Source organism: Pseudophryne corroboree, chromosome 10, assembly GCF_028390025.1.
Source record: "Pseudophryne corroboree isolate aPseCor3 chromosome 10, aPseCor3.hap2, whole genome shotgun sequence".
In the NCBI taxonomy this organism is placed as follows: Eukaryota; Metazoa; Chordata; class Amphibia; order Anura; family Myobatrachidae; genus Pseudophryne; species Pseudophryne corroboree.
Genome location: NC_086453.1, coordinates 178,503,552 through 178,531,413, shown reverse-complemented (window position 1 = coordinate 178,531,413; position 27,862 = coordinate 178,503,552). Strand labels below are relative to the sequence as shown.

General features: G+C 47.6%; 1 protein-coding gene across 2 annotated transcripts in view; it reads left to right on the top strand.

The window, feature by feature from the left end:
- The window catches only part of AP5B1 (adaptor related protein complex 5 subunit beta 1), a 65,249-nt gene that overhangs the window by 4,408 nt on the left and 32,979 nt on the right, over window positions 1-27,862 (top strand). The window contains exon 2 of one of the 2 annotated variants that reach the window (XM_063942956.1): window positions 17,619-17,808. The exons of the other annotated variant lie outside the window; for it this stretch is intronic. Coding sequence (XP_063799026.1) covers window positions 17,659-17,808 — 150 coding nt within the window. The 5' untranslated portion in view covers window positions 17,619-17,658. The remainder of the gene's footprint in view (window positions 1-17,618; window positions 17,809-27,862) is intronic. 2 annotated transcript variants of the gene reach the window in all.

Sequence of the window (27,862 nt, the reverse complement as noted above, 5' to 3'; positions counted from 1 at the left end):
CCGGAAAAGAAAGCCAGGGAGTTATCCGAGCTAGTCAGGAACCTCCTAAAACCAGGAAAAGTGTCAGTGCATCATTGCACAAGGGTCCTGGGAAAAATGGTGGCTTCTTACGAAGCGATTCCATTCGGCAGTTTTCACGCAAGAACTTTTCAGTGGGATCTGCTGGAAAAATGGTCCGGATCGCATCTTCAGATGCATCAGCGGATAACCCTGTCTCCAGGGAGTGTGATCAAGTCTGGAGAATTCTCTCCACATAAATATACTGGAGCTAAGGGCAAGTTACAATGCTCTAAGCTTAGCAAGACCTCTGCTTCAAGGTCAGCCGGTATTGATCCAGTGGGACAACATCACGGCAGTCGCCCACGTAAACAGACAGGGCGGCACAAGAAGCAGAAGGGCAATAGCAGAAACTGCAAGGATTCTTCGCTGGGCGGAAAATCAGGTGATAGCACTGTCAGCAGTGTTCATTCCGACGCCCGGGAGAGTGGGGATTTCATCGGGAAGTCTTCCACATGATTGTGAACCATTGGGAAAGACCAAAGGTGGACATGATGGCGTCCCGCCTGAACAAAAAACTGGACAGGTATTGCGCCAGGTCAAGAGACCCTCAGGCAAAAGCTGTGGACGCTCTGGTAACACCGTGGGTGTACCAGTCAGTGTATATGTTCCCTCCTCTGCTTCTCATACCCAAGGTACTGAGAATTATAAGACGTAGAGGAGTAAGAACTATACTCGTGGCTCCGGATTGGCCAAGAAGGACTTGGTACCTGGAACTTCAAGAGATGCTCACAGAGGACTCATGGCCTCTGCCGCTAAGAAGGGACTTGCTTCAGCAAGTACCATGTCTGTTCCAAGACTTACCGCGGCTGCGTTTGACGGCATGGCGGTTGAACACCGGATCCTAAGGGAAAAAGGCATTCCGGAAGAGGTCATTCCTACCCTGGTCAAAGCCAGGAAGGAGGTGACCGCACAACATTATCACCACATGTGGCGAAAATATGTTGCGTGGTGTGAGGCCAGGAAGGCCCCACGAAGAAATTTCAACTCGGTCGATTCCTGCATTTCCTGCAAACAGGAGTGTCTATGGGCCTCAAATTGGGGTCCATTAAGGTTCAAATTTCGGCCCTGTCGATTTTCTTCCAGAAAGAATTGGCTTCAGTTCCTGAAGTCCAGAAGTTTGTCAAGGGAGTACTGCATATACAACCCCCTTTTGTGCCTCCAGTGGCACTGTGGGATCTCAACGTAGTTCTGGGATTCCTCAAATCACATTGGTTTAAACCGCTCAAATCTGTGGATTTGAAATATCTCACATGGGAAGTGACCATGCTGTTGGCCCTGGCCTCGGCCAGGCGAGTGTCAGAATTGGCGGCTTTGTCTCACAAAAGCCCATATCTGATTGTCCATTCGGACAGGGCAGAGCTGCGGACTCGTCCCCAGTTTCTCCCTAAGGTGGTGTCAGTGTTTCACCTGAACCAGCTTATTGTGGTACCTGCGGCTACTAGGGACTTGGAGGACTCCAAGTTGCTAGATGTTGTCAGGGCCCTGAGAATATAGGTTTCCAGGACGGCTGGAGTCAGGAAAACTGACTTGCTGTTATCCTGTATGCACCCAATAAACTGGGTGCTCTTGCTTCTAAGCAGACGATTGCTAGTTGGATGTGTAGTACAATTCAGCTTGCACATGCTGTGGCAGGCCTGCCACAGCCAAAATATGTAAATGCCCATTCCACAAGGAAGGTATCATCTTGGGCGGCTGCCCGAGGGGTCTCGGCTTTACAACTTTGCCGAGCAGCTACTTGGTCAGGGGCACACCCTGACTGAGGAGGACCTGGAGTTCTCTCATTCGGTGCTGCAGAGTCATCCGCACTCTCCCGCCCGTTTGGGAGCTTTGGTATAATCCCCATGGTCCTGACGGAGTCCCCAGCATCCACTTAGGACGTTAGAGAAAATAAGAATTTACTTACCGATAATTCTATTTCTCGTAGTCCGTAGTGGATGCTGGGCGCCCATCCCAAGTGCGGATTGTCTGCAATACTTGTACATAGTTATTGTTACAAAAATCGGGTTATTATTGTTGTGAGCCATCTTTTCAGAGGCTCCGCTGTTATCATGCTGTTAACTGGGTTCAGATCACAGGTTGTACAGTGTGATTGGTGTGGCTGGTATGAGTCTTACCCGGGATTCAAAATCCTTCCTTATTGTGTACGCTCGTCCGGGCACAGTATCCTAACTGAGGCTTGGAGGAGGGTCATGGGGGGAGGAGCCAGTGCACACCACCTGATCCTAAAGCTTTTACTTTTGTGCCCTGTCTCCTGCGGAGCCGCTAATCCCCATGGTCCTGACGGAGTCCCCAGCATCCACTACGGACTACGAGAAATAGAATTATCGGTAAGTAAATTCTTATTTTCTCTGACGTCCTAGTGGATGCTGGGTACTCCGTAAGGACCATGGGGAATAGACGGGCTCCGCAGGAGACTGGGCACTCTAAAAGAAAGATTAGGTACTATCTGGTGTGCACTGGCTCCTCCCTCTATGCCCCTCCTCCAGACCTCAGTTAGAATCTGTGCCCGGCTCGAGCTGGTTGCACACTAGGGGCTCTCCTGAGCTTCTAGTAAAGAAAGTATTTGTTAGGTTTTTTATTTTCAGTGAGATCTGCTGGCAACAGACTCACTGCTACGAGGGACTTAGGGGAGAGAAGCGAACCTACCTGCTTGCAGCTAGCTTGGGCTTCTAGGCTACTGGACACCATTAGCTCCAGAGGGATCGAACACAGGCCTCGGTCGTCCGGTCCCGGAGCCGCGCCGCCGTCCCCCTTGCAGAGCCAGAAGCAAGAAGAACGTCCTGGAAATCGGTGGCTGAAGACTCCGGTCTTCATTAAGGTAGCGCACAGCACTGCAGCTGTGCGCCATTGCTCCCTATGCACACCACATACTCCGGTCACTGATGGGTGCAGGGCGCTGGGGGGGGGGGGGGGGGGGGCGCGCCCTGGGCTGCAATTAGAGTACCTTAAATTGGCAAAAAGCACATAATATAGTCTAATAAACTATATATGTGCAAAAATCCCCTGCCATAATATTAATAAAAGAGCGGGATAAGCCCGCCGAGAAGGGTGCGGGGCTATCTCCCTCAGCACACTGGCGCCATTTCCTCTTCACAGCTCCGCTAGAAGACAGCTCCCCAGGCTCTCCCCTGCAGTTTCCAGGCTCAAAGGGTAAAAAAGAGAGGGGGGGGCACTAAATTTAGGCGCAAAACTGTATTGTATAGCTGCTATAGGGAAAATCACTTTCTGTAATAGTGTAAATCCCTGTTTATATAGCGCTGTGGTGTGTGCTGGCATACTCTCTCTCTGTCTCCCCAAAGGACTTGGTGGGGTCCTGTCCTCAGTCAGAGCATTCCCTGTGTGTGTGCGGTGTGTCGGTATGGCTGTGTCGACATGTTTGATGAGGAGGCTTATGTGGAGGCGGAGCAGGTGCCGATAAATGTGATGTCACCCCCTGCGGGGTCGACACCAGAGTGGATGGATATGTGGAAGGTATTAACCGACAGTGTCAACTCCTTACATAAAAGGCTGGATGACGTAACAGCCGTGGGACAGCCGGCTTCTCAGCCCGTGCCTGCCCAGGCGTCTCAAAGACCATCAGGGGCTCACAAACGCCCGCTACCTCAGATGGCAGACACAGAGGTCGACACGGAGTCTGACTCCAGTGTCGACGAGGATGAGACATATACACAATCCACAAGGGGCATCCGTTGCATGATTACGGCAATGAAAAATGTGTTACACATTTCTGACATTAACCCAGGTACCACTAAAAAGGGTATTATGTTTGGGGAGAAAAAGCAGCCAGTGTTCTTTCCCCCATCAGATGAGTTGAATGAAGTGTGTGAAGAAGCGTGGGGTTCCCCAGATAAGAAACTGGTAATTTCTAAAAAAATTACTGATGGCGTACCCTTTCCCGCCAGAGGATAGGTCACGTTGGGAGATATCTCCTAGGGTGGATAAGGCGCTCACACGCTTGTCAAAAAAGGTGGCACTGCCGTCTCAGGATACGGCCGCCTTGAAGGAGCCTGCTGATAGAAAGCAGGAGGCTATCCTGAAGTCTGTATATACACACTCAGGTACTATACTGAGACCTGCAATTGCTTCAGCATGGATGTGTAGTGCTGCTGCACCGTGGTCTGATACCCTGTCAGATAATATTGATACCCTCGACAGGGATACTATTTTGCTAACCATAGAGCATATTAAAGACGTCGTCTTATATATGAGGGATGCACAGAGGGATATTTTCCGGCTGGCATCTAGAATTAATGCAATGTCCATTTCTGCCAGGAGGGTATTATGGACCCGGCAGTGGACAGGTGATGCTGATTCTAAAAGGCACATGGAGGTTTTGCCTTATAAGGGTGAGGAATTGTTTGGGGATGGTCTCTCGGACCTCGTATCCACAGCAACAGCTGGGAAATCGACATTTTTACCTCAGGCTCCCTCACAACCTAAGAAAGCACCGTACTATCAGGTACAGTCCTTTCGGCCTCAGAAAGGCAAGCTGATCAAAGGTGTTTCCTTTCTGCCCAGAGGCAGGGGGAGAGGGAAAAAGCTGCACCAGACAGCCAGTTCCCAGGAACAAAAATCCTCCCCTGCTTCTACTGAGTCCACCGCATGACGCTGGGGCTCCACAGACAGAGCCAGGTGCGGTGGGGGCGCGTCTCCGGAACTTCAGTGACCAGTGGGTTCGCTCACAGGTGGATATCTGGGTTCTACAAGTGGTATCGCAGGGATACAAGCTGGAATTCGAGGCGTCTCCCCCTCGCCGTTACCTCAAATCAGCCTTGCCAACTACTCCCCAGGACAGGGAGGTAGTACTGGCGGAAATTCACAAGCTGTACCTCCAGCAGGTGATAATAAAAGTTCCCCTCCTTCAACAGGGACGGGGTTACTATTCCACAATGTTGTGGTACCGAAACCAGACTGTTCGGTGAGACCCATTCTAAATTTGAAATCCTTGAACACTTATATAAGGAAGTTCGAGTTCAAAATGGAATCGCTCAGGGCGGTTATTGCAAGCCTGGAAGAGGGGGATTACATGGTATCACTGGACATCATGGATGCTTACCTACATGTCCCCATTTACCCACCTCACCAGGAGTACCTCAAGGTTGTGGTACAGAACTGCCATTACCAATTCAAGACGTTGCCGTATGGTCTGTCCACGGCACCGAGGGTGTGTTCCAAGGTAATGGCCAAAATGATGATATTCCTTCGAAAGAAGGGAGTTATAATTAACCCGTACTTGGACGATCTCCTTATAAAGGCGAGGTCCAAGGAGCAGTTGTTGATCGGAGTAGCACTATCTCAGGAAGTGCTACAACAGCACGGCTGGATTCTGAATGTCCCAAAGTCGCAGCTGGTTCCTACGACGCTTCTGCTGATATTGGGCATGTTTCTGGATACAGAACAGAAGAAGGTGTTTCTCCCGGAGGAGAAGGCCAAGGAGTTGTCATCTCGGGTCAGAGACCTCCTAAAACCAAAACAGGTATCGGTGCATCATTGCACGCGAGTCCTGGAATAAGGTGGTAGCTTCTTACGAAGCAATTCCCTTCGGCAGGTTCCATGCAAGGAACTTTCAGTGGGACCTGTTAGACAAGTGAGGATCGCATCTTCAGATGCATCAGCTGATCACCCTGTCCCCGGGGCCAGGGTGTCTTTGCTGTGGTGGCTGCAGAGTGCTCATCTTCTCGAGGGCCGCAGATTTGGCATTCAGGACTGGGTCCTGGTGACCGCGGATGCAAGCCTCCGAGGTTGGGGAGCAGTCACTCAGGGAAGAAATTTCCAAGGACAATGGTCGAGTCAGGAGACTTCCCTACACATAAATATTCTGGACCTAAGGGCCATTTACAATGCCCTAAGGCAAGCAGAACCCCTGCTTCAAAACCAGCCGGTGCTGATTCAGTCAGACAACACCACGGCTGTCGCCCATGTAAACCGACAAGGCGGCACAAGAAGCTGGATGGCGTTGGCAGAAGCTACAAGGATTCTCCGATGGGCGGAGTATCACGTGCTAACACTGTCAGCAGTGTTCATTCCGGGTGTGGAAAACTAGGAAGCAGACTTCCTCAGCAGGCACGACCTCCACCCGGGAGAGTGGGGACTTCATCCAGAAGTCTTCACGCAGATTATGAACCGTTGGGAACGGCCACAGGTGGACATGATGGCGTCCCGCCTTAACAAAAAGCTAAAAAAGTATTGCGCCAGGTCAAGAGACCCTCAGGCGATAGCTGTGGACGCACTAGTGACACCGTGGGTGTACCAGTAGGTTTATGTGTTCCCTCCTCTTCCTCTCATACCCAAGGTACTGAGGATAGTAAGTAAGAGAGGAGTAAGAACTATACTCGTAGTTCCGGATTGGCCAAGAAGAACTTGGTACCCAGAACTACAAGAAATGATCTCGGAGGACCCATGGCCTCTGTGTCTCAGACGGACCTGTTACTGCAGGGGCCCTGTCTGTTCCAAGACTTACCGCGGTTGCGTTTTGAAGGCTTGGCGGTTGAACGCAGGATCCTAACTGAAAAGGGCGTTCCAGATGAAGTGATTCCTACGCTGTTAAAGGCTAGGAAAGACGTTGCCTGAAGTTCAGACGTTGTTAAGGGAGTGCTGCATATTCAGCCCCCTTTTGTGCCTCCAGTGGCACCTTGGGATCTCAACGTAGTGTTGGTTTTCCTAAAATCACATTGTTTTGAGCCACTTCAGAACGTGGAGTTGAAGTATCTCACGTGGAAAGTGGTCATATATATATTTGGCCTTGGCTTCGGCTAGGCGTGTGTCAGAATTGGCGGCTTTGTCATGTGAAAGCCCTTATCTGATCTTCCATAGGGACAGGGCAGAATTGAGGATTCGTCCCCAATTTCTCCCTAAGGTGGTATCAGCGTTTCATTTGAACCAACCTATTGTGGTGCCTGCGGCTACTCGGGACTTGGAGGCCTCCAAGTTGCTGGATGTAGTCCGGGCCCTGAAAATTTTTGTTTCCAGGACGGCTAGAGTCAAAAATACTGACTCGCTGTTATCCTGCATGCACCCAACATGCTGGGTGCTCCTGCTTCTAAGCAGACTATTGCTCGCTGGATCTGTGGCGCGATTCAACTTGCACATTCTGCGGCTGGACTGCCGCATCCTAAATCAGTAAAAGCCCATTCCACGAGGAAGGGGGCTCTTCTTGGGCGCCTGCCCAAGGGGTCTCGGCATTACAACTTTGCCGAGCTGCTACCTGGTCGGGGTCAAACACGTTTGCAAAATTCTACAAGTTTGATACCCTGGCTGAGGAGGACCTTGAGTTGCTCTTGCGGTGCTGCTGAGTCATCCGCACTCTCCCGCCCGTGGGAGCTTTGGTATAATCCCCATGGTCCTTACGGAGTATCCAGCATCCACCAGGACGTCAGAGAAAATAAGAATTTACTCACCGGTAATTCTATTTCTCGTAGTCCGTAGTGGATGCTGGGAGCCCGTCCCAAGTGCGGACTCTCTGCAATACGTGTATATAGTTATTGCTTAACTAAAGGGTTTTGTTATGAGCCATCTGTTAATGAGGCTCATTTGTTGTTCATACTGTTAACTGGGTATAGTTATCACAAGTTGTACGGTGTGATTGGTGTGGCTGGTATGAGTCTTAGCCGGGATTCCAAATCCTTTCCTTGTAGTGTCAGCTCTTCCGGGCACAGTTTCCCTAACTGAGGTCTGGAGGAGGGGCATAGAGGGAGGAGCCAGTGCACACCAGATAGTACCTAATCTTTCTTTTAGAGTGCCCAGTCTCCTGCGGAGCCCGTCTATTCCCCATGGTCCTTACGGAGTACCCAGCATCCACTACGGACTACGAGAAATAGAATTACCGATGAGTAAATTCTTATTTATTATTATTATTATTTATATAGGACTCAAAGTGCTTTGCATTTGAATAACACAAGATGCTAAATAAACTGAACAGAAAAGAGAGCTTAACATTTGTGTTGTATATATTTAGAAACTAAAGGGGGCATTAATGAAATGTTAAGAAAAGAGGAAGGTCTTGAGTAGAGGTTTCTCAAACTCTGCTAGGAAGCAAGTTCCTTCGAGTTAGAGCTGCAAAGATAAAAGCTTCTGGCACTCTATGTATGGGGCTACTATATCTGTGGCCAGTTTTCTTATAGCCCTGTCACACTGCCAAAAATAACCCTAGTTATTGCACGTGAACGCGCAGCAACCCGAGTTTTTGTGCAGTGTGAAAGGGACCAGGGGAAATAACCTTGGGCAAGCGACTCAGTACTTCAACGCTGGTAGGGAGCAGGGTTGAACAGAAGTTCAACCCGCCACCCTTTCACTGTATAAGAACAGATGGCACGTGGAGGTCATCTGATCTCCAAGCGTCGCCTCCATGTGAATCGCGGCTGGTAATTTGCCGGGTAGGGCTGCCAGTCTGATAGGGGTCTCAAACGGGTCGCACCCAGAAAGGAGCTGTGCACATGTCCTGGGTGTGACCCGCTAAATGTGATATAAAAGTGGTATTGGACATGCCAGATAAGAGTGTATTCCGTGTGCTCTTTAGCTAGATACCAAGACATTTGGTGCACAGAATAACATTAGGTGTGGAGGTTTGTAAACTGGCACCACATGCATTACTAAATACTTTAACAACATTTTAATATTTCAGTTCACTGTTGCCACAAGAAAGACACCACAAGAGTTAAGGTGCACACACACTGTGTGATATTTCAGTCAGTATCGCTCATTTTCCCCCTTCTGAGCGATATTGGCTCAAATATTGAATAGTGTATGCTGCAAACGATGGCTGATATGCATTCCCGGGGGTCGTTAACGACTCCCTCTGTCAGCCGTACATGCAGATCAATTTTGGCTACAACAGCCAATACTGCATGTACAGGCTGGCCGGCGGCATGACGTCACTGAGCGATATCATTTGCGGTATCGCTCAGTGTGTACGCACAATGTTGGGTGGCCCAGGAGGGAAGGGAATACACTGTGCAGTATCGCACAGTGTGTACCCACCTTTAGAATACCTGTCACTGCAGAGTCAGCATTTCTGACTGAGACAAGTGTTAACTTATGAGAACTTTTGAGATCACTGAGAATTCATGCCTTAAGTATTTATTTATTACTTATTTATTAGCAATTTCTTACATAGCTCAGCATATTTTGTTGCGCTTTACGACTAGAACCACACTGGGCAAAAAAAGACAGACATAGAGGTAGGAAGGCCCTGCTTGCAAGCTTACAATCTATAGGGAAATAGGCATTGATACACAAGGATAGATGCTACCTATTGCATCCACCGGATTGCTAGTTTTTTAATGGGTTGTATGATATGATCACCCAGCAATGTTGGAAGACAAAATATGTGAGGTTATGTGGACTGTACAGAGAGGATGTAGTTAGATAGGGAAGCATTGTAGGTTATGTGGGTGGGTCTGGAATTTGATAGGCTTGTCTGAAGAGTTGAGTTTTCAGGAAACGTTTAAAGGTTTGGAGACTAGAGGTGAGTGTTATTGTGCGTGGGAGGGCATTCCACAGAGTGGGGGAAGCCCGGATTAGGTCCTGTAATTTTGAGTGGGAACAAGTAATTAGAGATGTGCAGCGGGCATTTTTTCGGGTTTTGGTTCCGCAATCGTGTTTTGGATTCGGACGCGTTTTGGCAAAACCTCCCTTTCGATTTTTTTTGTCGGATTCGGGTGTTTTTCAAAAACAGCTTAAATCATAGAATTTGGGGGTAATTTTGGTCCTATAGTACAGGTTGAGTCTCCCTTATCCAAAATGCTTGGGACGAGAGGTGTTTTGGATATCGGATTTTTCCGTATTTTGGAATAATTGCATACCATAATGAGATATCATGGTGATGGGACCTAAATCTAAGCACAGAATGCATTTGTTACATATACACCTTATACACACAGCCTGAAGGTAATTTTAGACAATATTTTTTATAACTTTGTGCATTAAACAAAGTGTGTGTATATTCACACAATTCAGTTGTTTCATATACACTTTATACACACAGCCTAAAGGTCATTTAATACAATATTTTTAATAACTATGTGTATTAAACAAAGTTTGTGTACATTGAGCCATCAAATAACAAAGGTTTTACTATATCAGTCTCACTCAAAAAAGTCCGTATTTCGGAATATTCCGTATTTCGGAATATTTGGATATGGGATACTCAACCTGTATTATTAACCTCAATAACCATAATTTCCACTCATTTCCAGTCTATTCTGAACACCTCACACCTCCAAAATATTATCTTTAGTCCTAAAATTTGCACCGAGGTAGCTGGATGACTAATCTAAACGACTCAAATGGGTCGGCACAAACACCTGGCCCATCTAGGAGTGGCACTGCAGTGTCAGACAGGATAGCACTTAAAAAAAAAAAAAATAGTCCCCAATCAGCACATGATGCAAAGATAAATAAAAAAAAAAAAGAGGTGCAAGATGGAATTGTCCTTTGGCCCTCCCACCCGCCCTTATGTTGTATAAACAGGACATGCACACTTTTAACAAACTAATCATTTCAGCGACAGGGTCTGCCACACGACTGTGGCTGAAATGACTGGTTGGTTTGGGCCCCCACCAAAAAAGAAGCAATCAATCTCTCCTTGCACAAACTGGCTCTACAGAGGCAAGATGTCCACCTCATCCTCATCCCCCGATTCCTCCATCCTCTGAAGCATATAGAGGGTTGAATTCCACCTCGTTACCATCTCTTGCTTCAGCTGATGGCAGGGCAAGTTCAGGAGTGTTTGCTGGTGCTCCAGTATTTGGCACGCGGTGGCTGAATGCCGAAAGTGGCCCGCAATTCTTCGGGCCACCGACAGCATCTCCTGCACGCCCCTGTCGTTTTTTTAAAAATTATGCACCACCAAATTCATTGTATGTGCAAAACATGGTACGTGCTGGAATTTGCCCACATGTAAGGCACGCACAATATTAGTGGCATTGTCTGATGTCACAAATCCCCAGGAGAGTCCAATTGGGGTAAGCCAATTTGCGATGCTGTTCCTCAGTTTTCGTAAGAGGTTGTCAGCTGTGTGCCTCTTATGGAAAGCGGTGATACAAAGCGTAGCCTGCCTAGGAACGAGTTGGCATTTGCGAGATGCTGCTACTGGTGCCGTTGCTGCTGCTGTTGCTGCGGGAGGCAATACATCTACCCAGTGGGCTGTCAGTCATATAGTCCTTAGTCTGCCCTGCTCCACTTGTCCACATGTCCGTGGTTAAGTGGACAGTGGGTACAACTGCATTTTTTAGGACACTGGTGACTCTCTTTTTTTTCTGACATCTGTGTACATTCTCGGTATCGCCTGCCTAGAGAAGTGGAACCTAGATGGGATTTGGTACCAGGGACACACTACCTCAAGCAATTCTCTAAGTCCCTGTGAACTAACGGCGGATACCGGACGCACGTCTAACACCAACATAGTTGTCAAGGTCTGAGTTATCCGCTTTGCAACAGGATGACTGCTGTGATATTTCATCTTCCTCGCAAAGGACTGTTGGACAGTCAATTGCTTACTGGAAGTAGTACAAGTGGTCTTCCGACTTCCCCTCTGCGATGACGATCGACTGCCAGCAGCAGTAGGCGTTCCACTCAATGATCCATCGGAGGAATCCCAGTTAGGAGAGGACTCGTCAGACTTGCCAGTGACATGGCTTGCAGGACTATTGGCGGTCCTGTCTAAGGAGGAAATTGACATTGAGGGAGTTGGTGGTGTGGTTTGCAGGAGCTTGGGTACAAGAGGAAGAAGGGATTTAGTGGTTAGTGGCCTGCTTCTGCTGTTTCACAAAGTATTGAAATTGTCAATGTCTTCTGATGAATGTGCTCTAGGTGACGTATAAGGGAGGATGTTCCTAGGTGGTTAACGTCCTTACCCCTACTTATTACAGCTTGGCAAAGGAAACACAGGCTTGACACCTGTTGTCCGCATTTCTGTTGAAATAATTCCACACCGAAGAGGTGATTTTTTATTTATTTTTATTTTGACCAGGCATGTCAATGCCTTATTCATCCCACGGACAACAACTATCTCCCCTGACTTAAACGAACAACATCACCATCAAAATCCTCATTGTCAATTTCCTCCTCAGCGCCAGCAACACCCATATCCTCATCCTGGTGTACTTCAACAGTGACATCTTCAATTTGAATATCAGGAAGTGGACTGTGGATGCTCCTTCCAGCACTTGCAGGGGGCGTGCAAATGGTGGAAGGAGCCACCTCTTCCCGTCCAGTGTTGGGAAGGTCAGGCATCGACACAATTGGAATCTCGTTGGCGATTTGTGATTTAGAAGAACGCACAGTTCTTTGCTGTGCTTTTGCCAGCTTAACTCTTTTTTTAAATTTTCTAGCGGGAGGATGAGTGCTTCCATCCTCATGTAAAGCTGAACCACTAGACATGAACATAGGCTAGGGCCTCAGCCGTTCCTTGCCACTCCGTGTCGTAAATGGCATATTGGCAACTTTTACGCTTCTCAGACGATTTTAATTTAGATTTTTTTTTGGGCCATTTTACTGAACTTTTGTTTTTTGGATTTTACATGCTCTTTACTATGACATTGGGTATCGGCCTTGGCAGACGACGTTGATGGCGTTTCATCGTCTCTGCCATGACTAGTGGCAGCAGCTTCAGCACTAGGTGGAAGTGGATCTTGATCTTTCCCTATTTTACCCTCCAAATTTTTGTTCTCCATTTTTTAATGTGTGGAATTATATGCCAGTAATATATCTGGAATTAGACGGCAGTAATGTCTGGAATTAGCTACCACTAGATAGATACCAGATACCACTGTGACTGGAATGATGATGACCTATGCACAGTGACCGTACACTACCACAGCACCCTACAGCAGCAAGATGCAGCACAAGACACTGGACTTTTAGTAATGTACTGTAGTATAATGAGCACCACAATGCAGCACAAGACAATGAGCAGTGATACTGAGCACTGATGAGGATACTAGAACTGACACAGAGCAGCAAGATGCAGCACTGGACTATTAGTAATGTACTGTAGTATACTGAGCACCACAATGCAGCACAAGACAATGAGCAGTTATACTGAGCACTGATGAGGATACTAGAACTGACACTGAGCAGGAGAGACACACTACTAGTATTACTGAGCAGCAATAAGTAAGCACTGATATTGAGATTTCCACTGAGAGAACGTAGCCACATCCACTCCGTTCTCTCTCTACAATGCACGAGTGAAAATGGCGGTGACGCGCAGCTCTTTATATGGAATCCGAATCTTGCGAGAATCCAACAGCGGGATGATGACGTTTTGCCTCATTCGGGTTTTCTGAGTCAGGCGGGAATAACCGAGTCAAGCTCGGAACCGTGTTTGACACGTGGAGTTCGGTAGGGTTCGGTTCTCGGCGAACCGAACCCGCTCATCTCTACAAGTAATACATGTGGATGAGAGACGCAGATCTTGTGCAGAGTGGAGAGGCCTGGTAGGGAGATATTTTGAGATGAGTGAAGAGATGTATGATGGTGCAGTTTGGTTAATAGCCTTGTATGTAAGTGAAAGTATTTTCTATTTAACACGGTAGAATACCGGTAACGAATGGAGGGACTGACAGAGCAGACCAGCAGACGAACGTCTAGTGAGGAAGATTAACCTCACAGCTGTGTTTAAAATGGATTGTAGTGGTGAGAGCCAATGTTTTGGAAGACCAGTAAGGAGACTTTTACAATAATCAATGCGGGAGATGATGAGTGCATGGATTAGAGTTTTTGCAGTGTCTTGTGTAAGATACGGACATATTTTGGATATGTTTTTTAGGTGCATGTAACATGATTTAGAGACTGATTGAATGCGTGGAACCAAAGGACAGTTCAGAGTCAAGGATGACAGGCAGCGAGCTTGTGGGGTAGGGTGGATAGTTGCATTGTCAACAGTTATGGAGATATCAGGTAGGTAACTACTCTTGGCTGGTGGGAAAATAATTCTGTTTTGAAAATGTTGAGTTTGAGGTGACGTGATGACATCAAGATGACAGGCATTCAGTGACATGAACCAATACAGATGGTGATAAATCTGGGGAGGATAGGTAGATTTGAATATCATCAGCGTACAAATGATACTGAAATCCGAAGGAGCTGATTAGTTTACCAAGAGATGAGGTATAGATTGAGAAATGAAAAGGACTTAAGACTGAGCCTTGCGGTACTCCAACGGATAGAGGTAGAGAAGAGGAGGTAGAATCAGAGAAGTGAACACTGAAAGAGCGATTAGATAGGTAGGATGAGAACCAAGTAAGTGCTGTGTCCTGAAGCCCTAGGGATTGTAGTGTTTGTATGAGAAGAGTGGTCAGCAGTGTCAAAAGCAGCAGAGCTATCTAGAAGAATAAGAAGGGTGTAATGGCCTTTCGATCTAGCAATGGCCAGATCATTCACTACTGTGGGCAGTACCGTCTCTGTGGAGTGTTGGGCACGAAAGCCTGACTGAAGTGGGTCCAATAAATTGTGGGAGTTGAGAAAGTGTGTAAGGCGAGTGTAGGCAAGTCTCCCAAGTAGCTTGGAGAGACATGGGAGCTGAGAAATGGGACGGTAGTTAGAGTGTTTGGGTCAGAATTGTGTTTTTTCAGAATGGGAGGAATCACTGCATGCTTAAACAGAGAAGGAAAGATACCAGTAGAGAGAGAGATTACAGATTTTAGCTAAGGTTGGGATAAGCACAGGAGACAGTTTTACTGACTTGTGAGGGTATAGGATGAAGAACAGAGGTAGTGGAGTAGGAGGATGAAAAGAGTGTTGATACTTCATCTTCATTTGTGGGATCAAATGAAGAGAAAGTGCCAGAGGGTTCAGGTAGAGAATTGAGCAGGTCAGTGGCTGAGGTAGATCATAACCTATCATCTCAGATTTTATCAATCTTATCCTTGAAGTAGGAAGCAAGTTCTTATGCACGGATAGTAATTAGTGGGAGAGGTGAGGGAGGATAAAGAAGTGCTTTAAATGTATTAAAAAGTCGTTTGGGGTTGGTGGCATGAGAAGAGATGAGATTGGAAATATGTATGTTTGGCAGTGTCCAGGGCCTGATGATAGGAGTGGTAGGTGGTCTTATATGTGAGAAAGTCACTTGGATTCTGAGATTTATGCCACTGACATTCTATTTTACGTGACAGATTTTGTAGGTGTCTTGTTGATTTAGAGTGCCACGGTTGGCATTTAAGCCTACGTGGAGTGTGATGGTTAGCTGGACCTACTTCATCAAGGGCACTCTCTAGGGTCTGGTGCAGGTGGGATACAGCAGTCTCAGGTGTGGTAAATGTAGAAATTGGTGAGAGCAGTTGTTGCAGAGAAGTGGAAAGTTGTTGAAAATGTATATTGTAAGTATTGTTGCGGGTTAGAGGAGGCTTGCTTGGTTTTAGTGTCAGAGTTTAGAGTAATGGAAGAGATTGAGAAGGTGATCGGGTTGTGATCAGAGAGAGGGAAAGAAGTGTTAAGAATTCAGAAACTGAGTAGAGCCTGGTGAACACAAGATCAAAACAGTGACCATCTGTCACGGCTGAGGTTAGTTGTGAACCCGGGCTAGTACTGGACACTGGGTTTGGTCTTGAGCGCAGTGGACAGAATCAGGCTGGCTTAGTGAATGATCCTCCCATCCAGACGTGGCAGTCAGGCAGTATACTTTATGGGAAAGGTGACCAGCTATGGGTACTAAAACACTGGTGGTGGGAGCCACCAGTGCAATGGGTAGCTGGGTTTTCACCTAATGGAGAGTCACGTGAGAACTGGTGAGTTGACGGAATGCTGGGAGGATCAGCAACGCAGGAAAGTCACAGATCACTGGCTGGAACCAGTGTGATAGCTGTCGACAAGGCTGAGGACAACGGCAGTGCTTGAAGACGAAGCTGAGGATGTCAGCGGTACTTGTAACCGAAGCCGAGGACATCGGCAATGCTTGTAGCAGAAGCTCTGCACACAGAGAACTCATGATACTGGTGAGCTTTTTATCCCAGCAAGCAGAAAACATGCAGGTTACAGGACAGCTGGCAGAGGTAAGTCACCAAATGATATGATTTTAGTCAGGATTGTGACACCCTCCTGGTGAGTAGAGGAGTCAGACCATTGGGTGAGGCCAAGAGAGGAGGTTAGAGAGAGGAGTTTGGAGGCATGAACAGATTGTGGACTGTCAAGAGCTATATTGAAATTGCCCATAATGATGGTGGAGATGTCAGAGGACCAGAAGAGTGGGAGCCAGGCAGAAAAATCTTCTAGAAATTGTTGTTTGGGTTGCCCAGGAGGGCGATAGATAGCTGCAACATGGAGAGAGAAGGGGTAAAATCCTGATAGTGAACTTCAAATGATGTGATTGTGAGTGATGGAACCTGAGCTAGAACTGTGTATGTGAAAAATTGGGACAGTAATATTTCAACCCCACCGCCTTTTAATATTAGCAGGCCTGGAGGTGTGTGTGTGAAGTGGAGACCAATATGTGACAGTGCTGCATGGCAGCTGTGTTACAAACAGAGTGTGCATTCAATAAGGCACATTTTAGTGACTTGAAGGGGGATGGGAGACGTGATATTTATGAGGTTAGATGGATTTCTATGTTAATTATAGGACAAATGAATTTATGTATAGATTTGTGAATAGTGTGGTCATATTCCATAGTTATTCCTGAGTTATCCCGTACAGTTATAGCTATATAATAATCTGCTAAGGTCTGTCCAGTCTCTTGCATGTTTCCTCCCTCTAACGTCTCCACTACAGTAAGTCATGGCATAGACCTGGATGGAGGACCACTGTGCCTGGAAGGGGTAAGTATATAGCAAAGAGGGAGCGGACTGATGGTCCTTTTACTAGTACAGAGGTTCCCAAACGCGGTCCTCAACGCACTCCAATGGTCCAGGTTTTAAATCTATTGATACTCGGCCACAGGTGACTTAATTAGCACCTCAGTCCATTTGATTTTACCATCTGTGCTGAGCCATGGATATACTTAACTCCTGGACTGTTGGGGTGCCTTGAGGACTGCGTTTGGGAACCTCTGTACTAGTCTATATATAATAATCCTGGATGGTCTGTTCCATCTCTGTCATGCACATGGAAAACCTGGGTCTTTCACTCCAAATGGATCAGATCAAGATGGGACAAGTTTGTGGCTGGAGTAAAGAGATCTCTGCAGCACTTGCACAGGACCAGTATATCAGCAGTCCAGAAATGTGTCTGGGTTGATCATTTTACTAGTATAAAGTAAAGCTGGGGTACTCACCTATACAGTCTTCGGCCCGTTCAACAGACATCTGATGATCGGCGCAACAATTGTATAGGTGTGTATGCAGGAGTGTTAGCCAATAAACGTCTTAAAATGCTCCTGCAATGGTCAGGATCAGGAGGTCGCATCTTATGTGCTGTTTAATATTTTAGATGCTGACCTTCCGATTCCATAGAAGCCCATACACACAGCTATTTCTAGTTCAGTGTGTAAAGGTCAAGCCGAGTACACGGTACTCAGCTGATCAGGAGTGTTTAATCTGATCTGCCGAGTTAACACAAAACTATGTACCCCGCTTTAGTGTTTCATTATGTTTGTGTTGCGTATTTTTGACACTTTATTGTTACAGGTCTCACGTGATTTTCTGATTTGGTTACGTCTTCAGCACCATGTCATTGAGGAACAATGTCAGCTGGACCAAGAATGTGTCATCCTTTTGTTACAATCCTAAATCTTATTTATCCAACACGGCAGCAGAAAGTTTTCTGGATGAGCTGTTAAAAGATCTTAAAAGTGAAAGTTTGAATGATCAAACAAAGGTATGACATTTTGCAGTATCTGCAAACCATTAATAAGGGAATTTAAAGTGCTAAACAAAGGCAATTTGAATATAAGGAAAATGTGAGCTTGTTGAGCGTTTTATTATTTTATTGTTTATTAACAGTTCTTAAATATGGGATAATGCAGCCGGGTGCTGGGGGTAGGGTTAGGCTGTGGGGAGAGGGAGGGGCGTTAGAGGGGGTTAGGCAGCGGGGGGTGGAGCGTTAGGTTGCGGGAAGGTGGGGGGGGGGGGGGTTGGGGGGTTAGGTTTAGGCTGTGTGTTGGGAGGGTTATAATAGAGATGTGCAGGAGAATGGAGTGATCATTGTTGAATTTTCCCTGCTGTGATTTATATGTAGGCTATGTTTTTGTCACAACTTCATATTTTCTCCTAAATTCACATTTTCCACATCTACAACTTCTGTACAGATATAATGAATGTTAATATGTGAGAATATCGTATATATGCATGAGCTAATTTAAAGGCTAATGTCTTTCTAGCCTTGTGTTTCCTTCTAATTTAAATACACCCAAATATTATTTATGTAAATATGAATGTGGCCTTTCTAACCTTTACCATGGATTAGATAAGCTATCTAGCAAAATACATTTAAAGGTCCATACACACAGAGCGATTTTGACTGAGCGATTTACATTGAACTGGCAGTAGGTAATTTTGACTAAAGCTAGGTACACACTATACAATTATCTGGCAGATAATCTGCCAGATCTAACTGGTGAATGAAAATCTGGTAATGGATGAGAGCAAATTACAATTACAACCGCTTATGGTCCCTGCAGTTAATCCGCCATGGGCAGATCAACTGTCCACTCAGTTACAGCAATTGAACCAATCACTGACTAAACAGAAATCTCACCCTCGTCCGCCTAAGACCAAGGGGTCTTCTAAGCGGGCTATTACTTCCTCACAATCCACTAACGTCCCAGACACCACCTCTGATGAGGATGGCGTATATACTGACCCCACAGACACTGATTCTGATGCTTCTGATGGGGAATCTGTTTCACAGGTGGATGTTCCTGACTTGTTGGAGGCTATCAGGTTAATTCTTCAAATTGCTGATGACCAAGAGCCTGATAGTGCCTCTAAGAAACCGGACAGATTTAAACGTCAGAAAGTGGTTAAACAAGTTTTACCTCACTCTGACCATTTACTTGACATCAGGAATCCTGGGTAAATCCAGGAATGAAATTCACGCCTCACAAGAAGATGCTGGCTCGCTATCCCCTCGCGGTGGAGCTAAGTTAAAATTGGGAAACACCCCCGCCAGTGGATTTGCAGGTGGCGCTGCTGGTGGTATCCTCAGTTCTGCCTGTAACTACAGTCATGTCTCTGAAAGAAACGACGGATAAGCGCGTGGAGTGTTGTTTAAAGGCGATTTACACCCAAGCTGGTGCTGTGCATCGGCCCACCATTGCAGTGACTTGGGCTGCAGAGGCTATTGAAGCGTGGGCTCAGGAGTTGGAAGCTGAGCTGCCTTCCAACGTTTCTGTTCATGCTAGATAATGTCTGTCGTATATTGTCACAGCTTCTCATTACATTAAAGAGGCGGCTTCTGATGCCGGTATTCTGTCGGCCAAGGCTTCTGCTACGTCCATTTTGGCTCGCCGGATTCTCTGGTTGCGGTCCTGGTCTGTGGATCTGGACTCTAATAAAACCCTGGAGGTGCTCCCTTTTAAGGGAGACATTCTTTTCAGAGAAGACCTCAACAAGATAGTGGCTGACTTTTAGGTTCTGCTAAAACAGCATGTCTACCTAGTACTGCTCCTTCGGTACTGAAGGTTAAGAGTACTTCCTTTCGCTCCTTTCGTCCTTCAGGGAAATGCAAAGGGTCAGGCGTACCCGAAACAGGCTCGCACTTCCAAACCCAATAAGCCTGCTTCCAAAACTGACAAGCCTGCTGCATGACGGAACGGGCCTTGACGGACGGGTTTGACCACGGCTCCGCGAGTCTTCACCAAGGTCATGGCGGTAATGACGGCTGTACTCCACCGTCAAGGGGTCAGGATCATGCCGTATCTGGACGACTTGTTGATCCTGGCAAATTCCCCAGAAATTCTGCTACGCCATCTGGATCTGACTATCTGGTTTCTGCATGCCCACAGGTGGCTCATCAACTGGAAGAAATCTTCCCTGGTCCCTGCTCAGAGCATGGTGCACCTGGGGGCGTTGTTGGACTCTCACAGCCAGTGATTGTTCTTGTCTCAGGAGAAAGTCCTGAAGCTTCAGGACAGGATTTGATGCCTCCTATCTCGTCCGCAAGTGTCGATACATTCGGCAATGCAAGTGCTAGGTCTCATGGTATCTGCTTTCGACATGGTGGAGTACGCTCCATTCCATTCCCGCCCTCTGCAGAAACTGATTCTTGCCAGGTGGGACGGCTTGCCTCACCGGATCAGGTCGCAAATGATCTCCTTGTCTCCGGAGGTGCGTCTGTCACTAAGCTGGTGGCTGCAGAACCATCGATTTGAGCAGGGGTCATCCCTTCTGGATCTCCAACTGGGTACTTCTGACGACGGATGCCAGTCTGAGAGGTTGTGGCGCAGTGTTGGAGCAACAATCCCTTCAGGGTCGGTGGACCAGGGAGGAGTCTCTCCTCCCAATAAACTTTCTGGAACTTCGGGCGGTGTTCAACTCTCTGAACTTGACCCAGCACTTGATACAGAACAGACATGTTCAAGTACAGTCAGACAACGCCACCACGGTGGTGTTCATCAATCATCAAGGCGGCACTCAAAGCCGCATGGCAATGAGGGAAGTATCAAGGATTCTTCAGTGGGCGGAACGCCATCTGCCAGCCATATCGGCAGTATTCATTCCGGGGGTCCTAAACTGGGAAGCGGACTTTCTCAGTCGTCAGAACGTACGCGCTGGAGAGTGGTGCCTCCATCCAAAAGTGTTTCAACTCCTCGTGGACAAGTGGGGCCTTCCAGAAGTGGACCTGATGGCGTCTCGACACAATCACAAGGTCGGTCTGCGGTGCAAGGACAAGGGATCCTCAAGCAGCGTTCGTGGCTGCACTGGCAATTCCATGGAACGTTTGGCTGCCATACGTGTTCCCTCTGGTGTCACTCCTGCCCAGAGTAATAAGGTAATTCAAGCAAGAAGGAGGAATCCTACTTGTGATCGCTCCCGCGTGGCCCAGACGGCATTGGTTCTCAGACCTTCAGGGTCTCCCGATAGAGCGTCCCTTTCTACTTCGGCAGCGCCCAGATCTCCTCCTCGTTTAGGGCCCCTGTGTATATCGGGATTTAGCCCAGTTGGCTTTGACGGCGTGGCTCTTGAAGCTTCCGTCTTGAGGGCCAAAGTATTGTCTGAGGCGGTCATTCAAACCATGTTGAAGGCCCGGAAACCGGCTTCTGCTCGGATTTATCGTAGGGTCTGGAATTCTTACTTTTCTTGGTGCGCCTCTAACAATCGTGACGCTTACAAGTTTAGTACGGCCAAACTTTTGGCCTTTCTACAACCGGACCTGGACTTGGGCCTTCGTCTAGCCTACATCAAGGTTCATATTTCTGCCTTGTCGGTTTGGTTTCAGAGAAAAATTGCGACCTTACCTGATGTTTATACGTTCACTCATGGTGTTGCGGATTCAACCTCCTTTTCTCATACGTCTTAGAGGATGCTGGGAATGCTTCAAGAACCATGGGGTATAGACTGGATCTGCAGGAGACATGGGCACTTTAAAACTTTAAAAGGGGTGTGAACTGGCTCCTCCCTCTATGCCCCTTCTCCAGACTCCAGTTAGATTCTGTGCCCAGTGAGACTGGATGCACACCGAGAGGCTCTCCAGAGTTTCTCAGAAAAAGACTTATGTTAGGTTTTTATTTTATTTTTATTTTCAGGGAGACCTGGTGGCAACAGGGGAGGGGAGAGAAGCAGACCTACTTCTGTGAGTTTCAAGGCTCTGCTTCTTACGCTACTGGACACCATTAGCTCCAGAGGGTCTGATCGCTAGGTACGTCTAGATGCTCATTCCCGGAGCCGCGCCGTCACCCCCCTTGACGGGTGAGTAGAAGAAGATCAGAAGACTTCAGTGACTGCTTTGAGGTACCGCCCTGCGGCCGCGCTGCGCGCCATGCTCCCACACACACACAGCGGCACTACAGGATGCAGGGCGCAGGCGGGGCGCCCTGGGCTGCATGATTCCTCAATAACCTGGCAAAAGAGGCTTACAGTGCCTGGGCACTAAAAACCGGACCCCCGCCAGTATAAAAAAAATAGCGGGGCTGAAGCGCACCATTGAGGGGGCGTGGCTTAGCAGTCACCGCTCTAATCAACGCCATTTTCTCTTCACAGAGCTGCAGAGACGCTAGTCCTGACCTCCTACACTGCTGTACAAGTAACAGGGTGCAAAACTGGGGGGGGGGGGGCACAGTATTTTGGTGTTGTTTTATTAATATAAAAGCGCTAACAGGTCTGAGGCTTTATTTTAATAGTTTCAGTACCGGGATAGGCGCTGGGTTGTGAGCTGGCAGAACTCCCTCTGTGTTTCTCTAACAGGCTTTGCTGTGGGTCTGTCCCCTATAGCCCCAGTGTGGTTGTGGGTGTCGGTACGCGTGTGTCGACATGGCTGAGTGCTCTTCCCCGGAGGAGGTTGGAGGGGGGACAGAAAAGTGACCATGTCGGCACCGCCGACGGCTGATTGGTAAATATGTTGAGTGTTTTGAATGCAAATGTGACTCTGTTGAATAAGAGATTAAATAAATCTGAGTCTCAGAACCAGACATGGAGAAAATTCATGGAGGATGCATTATCACAATTACAGACCCCCTTGGGATAAAAGCGTTCATTTACCCAGATAGCGGATACAGATACCGACACGGACTCTGGTTCCAGTGTCGACTATAGTGATGCCAGATTGAATCCTAAACTGGCTAAGAGCATTCAGTACATGATTGTGGCGATAAAAGACGTATTACATATTACGGAAGACCCTGCTGTTCCTGATACTAGGGTCTGTATGTTTAAGGGAAAGAAACCTGAGGTAACATTTCCTCCCTCTCATGAACTGAACGAGCTTTTTGAAAAAGCTTGGGAAAATCCTGACAAGAATGTACAGGTTCCCAAGAGAATTCCAGTGGCATATCCGTTCCCCTCTGGGGACAGGGAAAAGTGGGAGTCAACACCCACGGTGGACACAGCTCTATTGCGTCTGTCCAAAAAGGTGGCGCTTCAGTCTCCTGACACGGCAGCCCTAAAGGATCCTGCGGATCGTAAGCAGGAAAATACACTAAAATCCATTTATGTCACTACAGGTATGCTGCTCAGGCCTGCCGCTGCATTGGAATGGGTGAGTAGTGCTATTGAAAAGTGGGACAAGAAAGGAAGGCTGCGCTGTATGTCAGGAGATGATAAAGATAAAGAGCCGGCGTGTAAAATGTGTTATATTTATTAAATTAAAAAAGCAATTGTGTATAACAATTAAAAGGACAGGATGGTAGTAAAGCTCTGTTTTCCGCAGACTGTCAGCCGTGGCTAGGCTAAGAATAGGTGCACTGCAGCACAGACAGTTCCAAGTAGCGGAGTGCTTGTAATCATCAGGCATAACGTGCAGATGGTGTTACCTCTCCCTGTGGGCTGGTCGAGAGCCGGGCGTCCCCGGCCGTCAGTCCTGCAATGCCCACATCCACTATGCAGCGGCGAGGGGAAGAGGATTACTTTGTAAGGTAGCTGACTGTAGAGGCGTATCGTCCAGCGGTCGCTCTCAGTAAATTAGCAGCCAGACGGAGATCCAGTTTAGTCAGTGCGAGTAACACCTGATGTGGCACCTGAGCAAGGTGTGTGAAGAGGCGGGGTCCTGACGCATTTCGTCACATACCATGTGACTTTTTCAAAAGTGGACAGATAACTTGTCATCTGAGAGAGATTCCCTGGACAGGGATAGCGTGCTTTTGACACTGGGTCATATCAGGGACACTGCAGCCTATCTAAAGGAAGCTGCGAGGGATATTGGCCTTTTGGGATCAAGGGCCAATGCCATGGCAGTCTCTGCTAGGAGGGCATTGTGGATTCATCAATGGAATGCTGATGCTGACTCTAAGAAGACTATGGAGTCTCTGCCGTTTAATGGTAGTGTCTTGTTTGGTGACTGCCTCACTGACCTGATATCTACGTCTACCGCGGGTAAGTCATCGTTCCTACCTTATGTGCCTGCACAACAAAATAAATCGCCCCACTATCAGATGCAGTCCTTTCGGCCCAATAAATACAAAAAAGGACGAGGGTCTTCCTTCCTTCCTACGAGAGGAAGAGGAAGGGGGAAAAGGTCACAGGCTGTGGCAAGTTCCCAAGAGCAGAAGTCCTCCCCGGCTTCTACCAAATCCACCGCATGACGCTGGGGCTCCTCTGCAGGAGTCCGCACCGGTGGGGGCACGTCTCCAACTCTTCAGTCAGGTCTGGGTTCGCTCGGCCCTAGATCCTTGGGTATTAGAAATAGTAGCCCAAGGGTACAAATTGGAGGTTCAAGATGTGCCCCCTCACCGATTTTCAAATCTGCCTTGCCAGCTTCTCTTCCAGAAAGGGAGGTAGTATGCGCTGCAATACTAAAGCTGTGTCAAAATCATGTCATTGTCACGGTACCCCGTCACAAAAGGGGGAAGGCTTTTATTCGAGCCTGTTCGTGGTCCCGAAGCCAGATGGCTCAGTCAGACCGATTTTGAACCTAAAATCCCTCAATTTCTATCTAAAAAAATTCAAATTCAAGATGGAGTCTCTCCGAGCAGTGTTCTCCAGTCTGGAGGAGGGGGATGTTATGGTGTCGGTCGACATAAAGGATGCCTACTTACACGTTCCCATGTATCCTGCACATCAGGCTTACCTGAGGTTTGATGTTCAGGAATGTCATTACCAATTTCAGATGTTGCCGTTTGGCCTGTCCACGGCTCCGAGGATTTTCACCAAGGTTATGGCGGAAATTATGGTTCTCCTGCGCAAGCAGGGAATCACAATTATCCTGTACTTGGGCGATCTCCTGATAAAGGCAAGATCAAAGGAGCAATTACTGAAAAAGTTACGCTCTCCCTGACCATTCTGCAGCAACATGGGGGGTGATTCCGATTAGCAGAATTGCGAATAGAAATTTCTTAGCAGTTTCTGAGTAGCTCCAGACTTACTCAGCCATTGCGACCAGCTCAGTCCTTTTCGTTCCTGGTTTGACGTCACAAACACACCCAGCGTTTGCCCAACCACTCCCCCGTTTCTCCAGCCACTCCTGCGTTTTTTGCAACTAGAACGCCTGCGTTTTTTTGCACACTCCCATAAAACGGGCAGTTTCCGTCCAGAAACATCCACTTCCTGTCAATCACACTACGATCAGCACAGCGATGAAAAAGCTTTGTTATGCCGTGAGTAAAATACCTAACTTTTGTGTAAAATAACTAAGCGCATGCGCTCTGCGAACCTTGCACAGTAAGCGACTAATCACAGTATAGTGAAAATCGGCAACGAGCAAACAACTCGGAATGACCCCCATGGTTGGCTCCTAAACTTGCCAAAATCACAGTTGGTTACGACGACACGACTGTCGTTCTTGGGTATGATTCTGGATACAGAATTAGAGAGTTTTTCTTCCAGTGGAAAAGGCTCTGGAAATACAGAACATGGTAAAACAGATTCTGAAACCGGCAAGAGTGTTGATTCTTCAATGCACTCGGTTGCTGGGGAAGATGGTGGCGGCCTATGAGGGCATTCAGTTTGGCAGGTTCCATGCCAGAGTGTTTCAGTGGGACCTGTTGGACAAGTGGTCCGGGTCTCACCTGTACATGCACCGGAAAATAATCCCTTCTTCAAGGTCCAGAATCTCTCTCCTGTGGTGGCTGCACAGTTCTCACCTCCTAGAGGGGCGCAGGTTCGGGATTCAGGATTGGATCCTGGTGACCACAGATGCAAGTCTCCGAGGCTGGGGAGCAATCACACGGGAAAAATTTCCAGGGAAAATGATCAAGCCAGGAAGCTTGTCTGCACATAAACATTCTGGAATAAACGGCCATTTACAACGGCCTTCTGTAAGCAGAACATCTTCTTCGCGGTCTGCCCGTCTTGATTCAGTCAGGGCAATGGCGTACATAAACCGCCAGGGTGGAACAAAGAGCAGAGCGGCGATGGCGGAGGCCACAAAAGTTCTTCACTGGGCGGAGAAACATGCAAGCGCTCCGTCAGCAGTCTTCATTCCAGGAGTGGACAACTGGGAAGCAGACTTCCTCAGCAGACACGATCTCCATCCAGGAGAGTGGGCTCTTCATCAAAGAGGTCTTTGCAGAAGTGACAAGTCGTTGGGGAATTCCTCACATAGATATGATGGCGTGTCGCCTCAACAAGAAACTTCAGAGATATTGTTCCAGGTCGAAGGACCCTCAAGCAATAGCGGTGGACTCCCTGGTGACACCGTGGGTGTTTCAGTCGGTCTATTTGTTCCCTCCACTCCCACTCATTCCAAAGGTGATAAAGATCATAAGAACTACAAAGGGTTCAGGCGATACTCATTGTTCCAGACTGGCCAAGGAGGGCCTGGTATCCAGATCTTCAAGAATTGCTCATAGAACATCCCTGGCCTCTTCCTCTACGAGAGGATCTGTTACAGAAAGGACCGTGCGTGTATCAGGACTTACCACTGCTGCGTTTGACCCGAAAGGGTATTCCCAGTGAAGTCATTCCCACACTACTTCAGGCTAGAAAAGAAGTAACGGCGAAGCATTACCACTGTATTTGGAGAAAATGTGTCTTGGTGTGAATCCAAGAATGCTTCTACGGAAGAATTTCAGCTGGGGCGTTTGCTCCATTTTCTACAAGCGGGTGTGGATGCGGGCCTAAAGTTAGTCTCCAATAAAGTACAAATTTCTGCCTTATCAATCTTCTTTCAGAAAGAATGTGCCTCTCTTCCAAAAGTTTAGACCTTCGTGAAAGGTGTGCTGCACATCCAACCTCCCTTTGTGCCCCCAGTGGCACCATGGGATCTTAATGTGGTGTTGCAGTTCCTGCAATCTCATTGGTTCGAACCTTTGCGTAAGGTTGAGTTGAAATTCCTTACTTGGAAAGTAGTCATGTTGTTGGCCTTGGCATCTGCAAGGCGGGTATCTGAATTGGCGGCTTTGTCTCACAAAAGCCCCTATTTAATCTTCCATGCTGATAGAGCGGAGTTGAGAACTCGTCAACAATTTCTGCCAAAAGTGGTTTCATCGTTTCACGTAAACCAGCCTATTGTGGTGCCAGTGGCTACGGACGCCTTGGCGGAATCGAAGTCTCTCGATGTGGTCAGAGCTTTGAAAATCTATGTCGCCAGAACGGCTCAAATTAGGAAAACGGAGGCTCTGTTTGTCCGGTGGGCTCCCAAACAAGATTGGGGCTCCTGCTTCCAAGCAGACTATTGCACGCTGGATCTGTAATACGATTCAGCAAGTTCATTCTACCGCGGGATTGCCGTTACCGCAATCGGTAAAGGCCCATTCTACCAGAAAGGTGGGCTCATCCTGGGCGGCTGCCCGAGGGGTCTCGGCATTACAGCTTTGCCGAGCTGCTACTCGGTCGGGATCAAACACCTTTGCGAAGTTTTATAGCCTGGCCGAGGAGGACCTCTTGTTTGGTCAATCGGTGCTGCAGAGTCATCCGCACTCTCCCGTTCTAGAGCTTTGGTATAAACCCCATGGTTCTTGAAGCATTTCCAGCATCCTCTAGGACATATGAGAAAATAGGATTTTAATACCTATCGGTAAATCCTTTTCTCTTAGTCTGTAGAGGATGCTGGGCGCCCGTCCCAGTGCGGGCTGTATCTGCAGTTATTGGTTATGGTTACACACATGTTGTGTTGAGTTCAGTCAGTCTGTGTCTGATGTTAGTCATGCCGTTGCATGCGTTGTTGTTGAATGCCATGTTGTACGGCGTGTTTGAGGTGTGAGCTGGTATGTATCTCACCTTAGTTTTTAAAAAATTAAATCCTATTCCTCTAAATGTCCGTCTCCCTGGGCACAGTTCCTATAACTGGAGTCTGGAGGAGCCAGTTCACACCCCTTTTAAAGTCTTAGAGTGCCCATGTC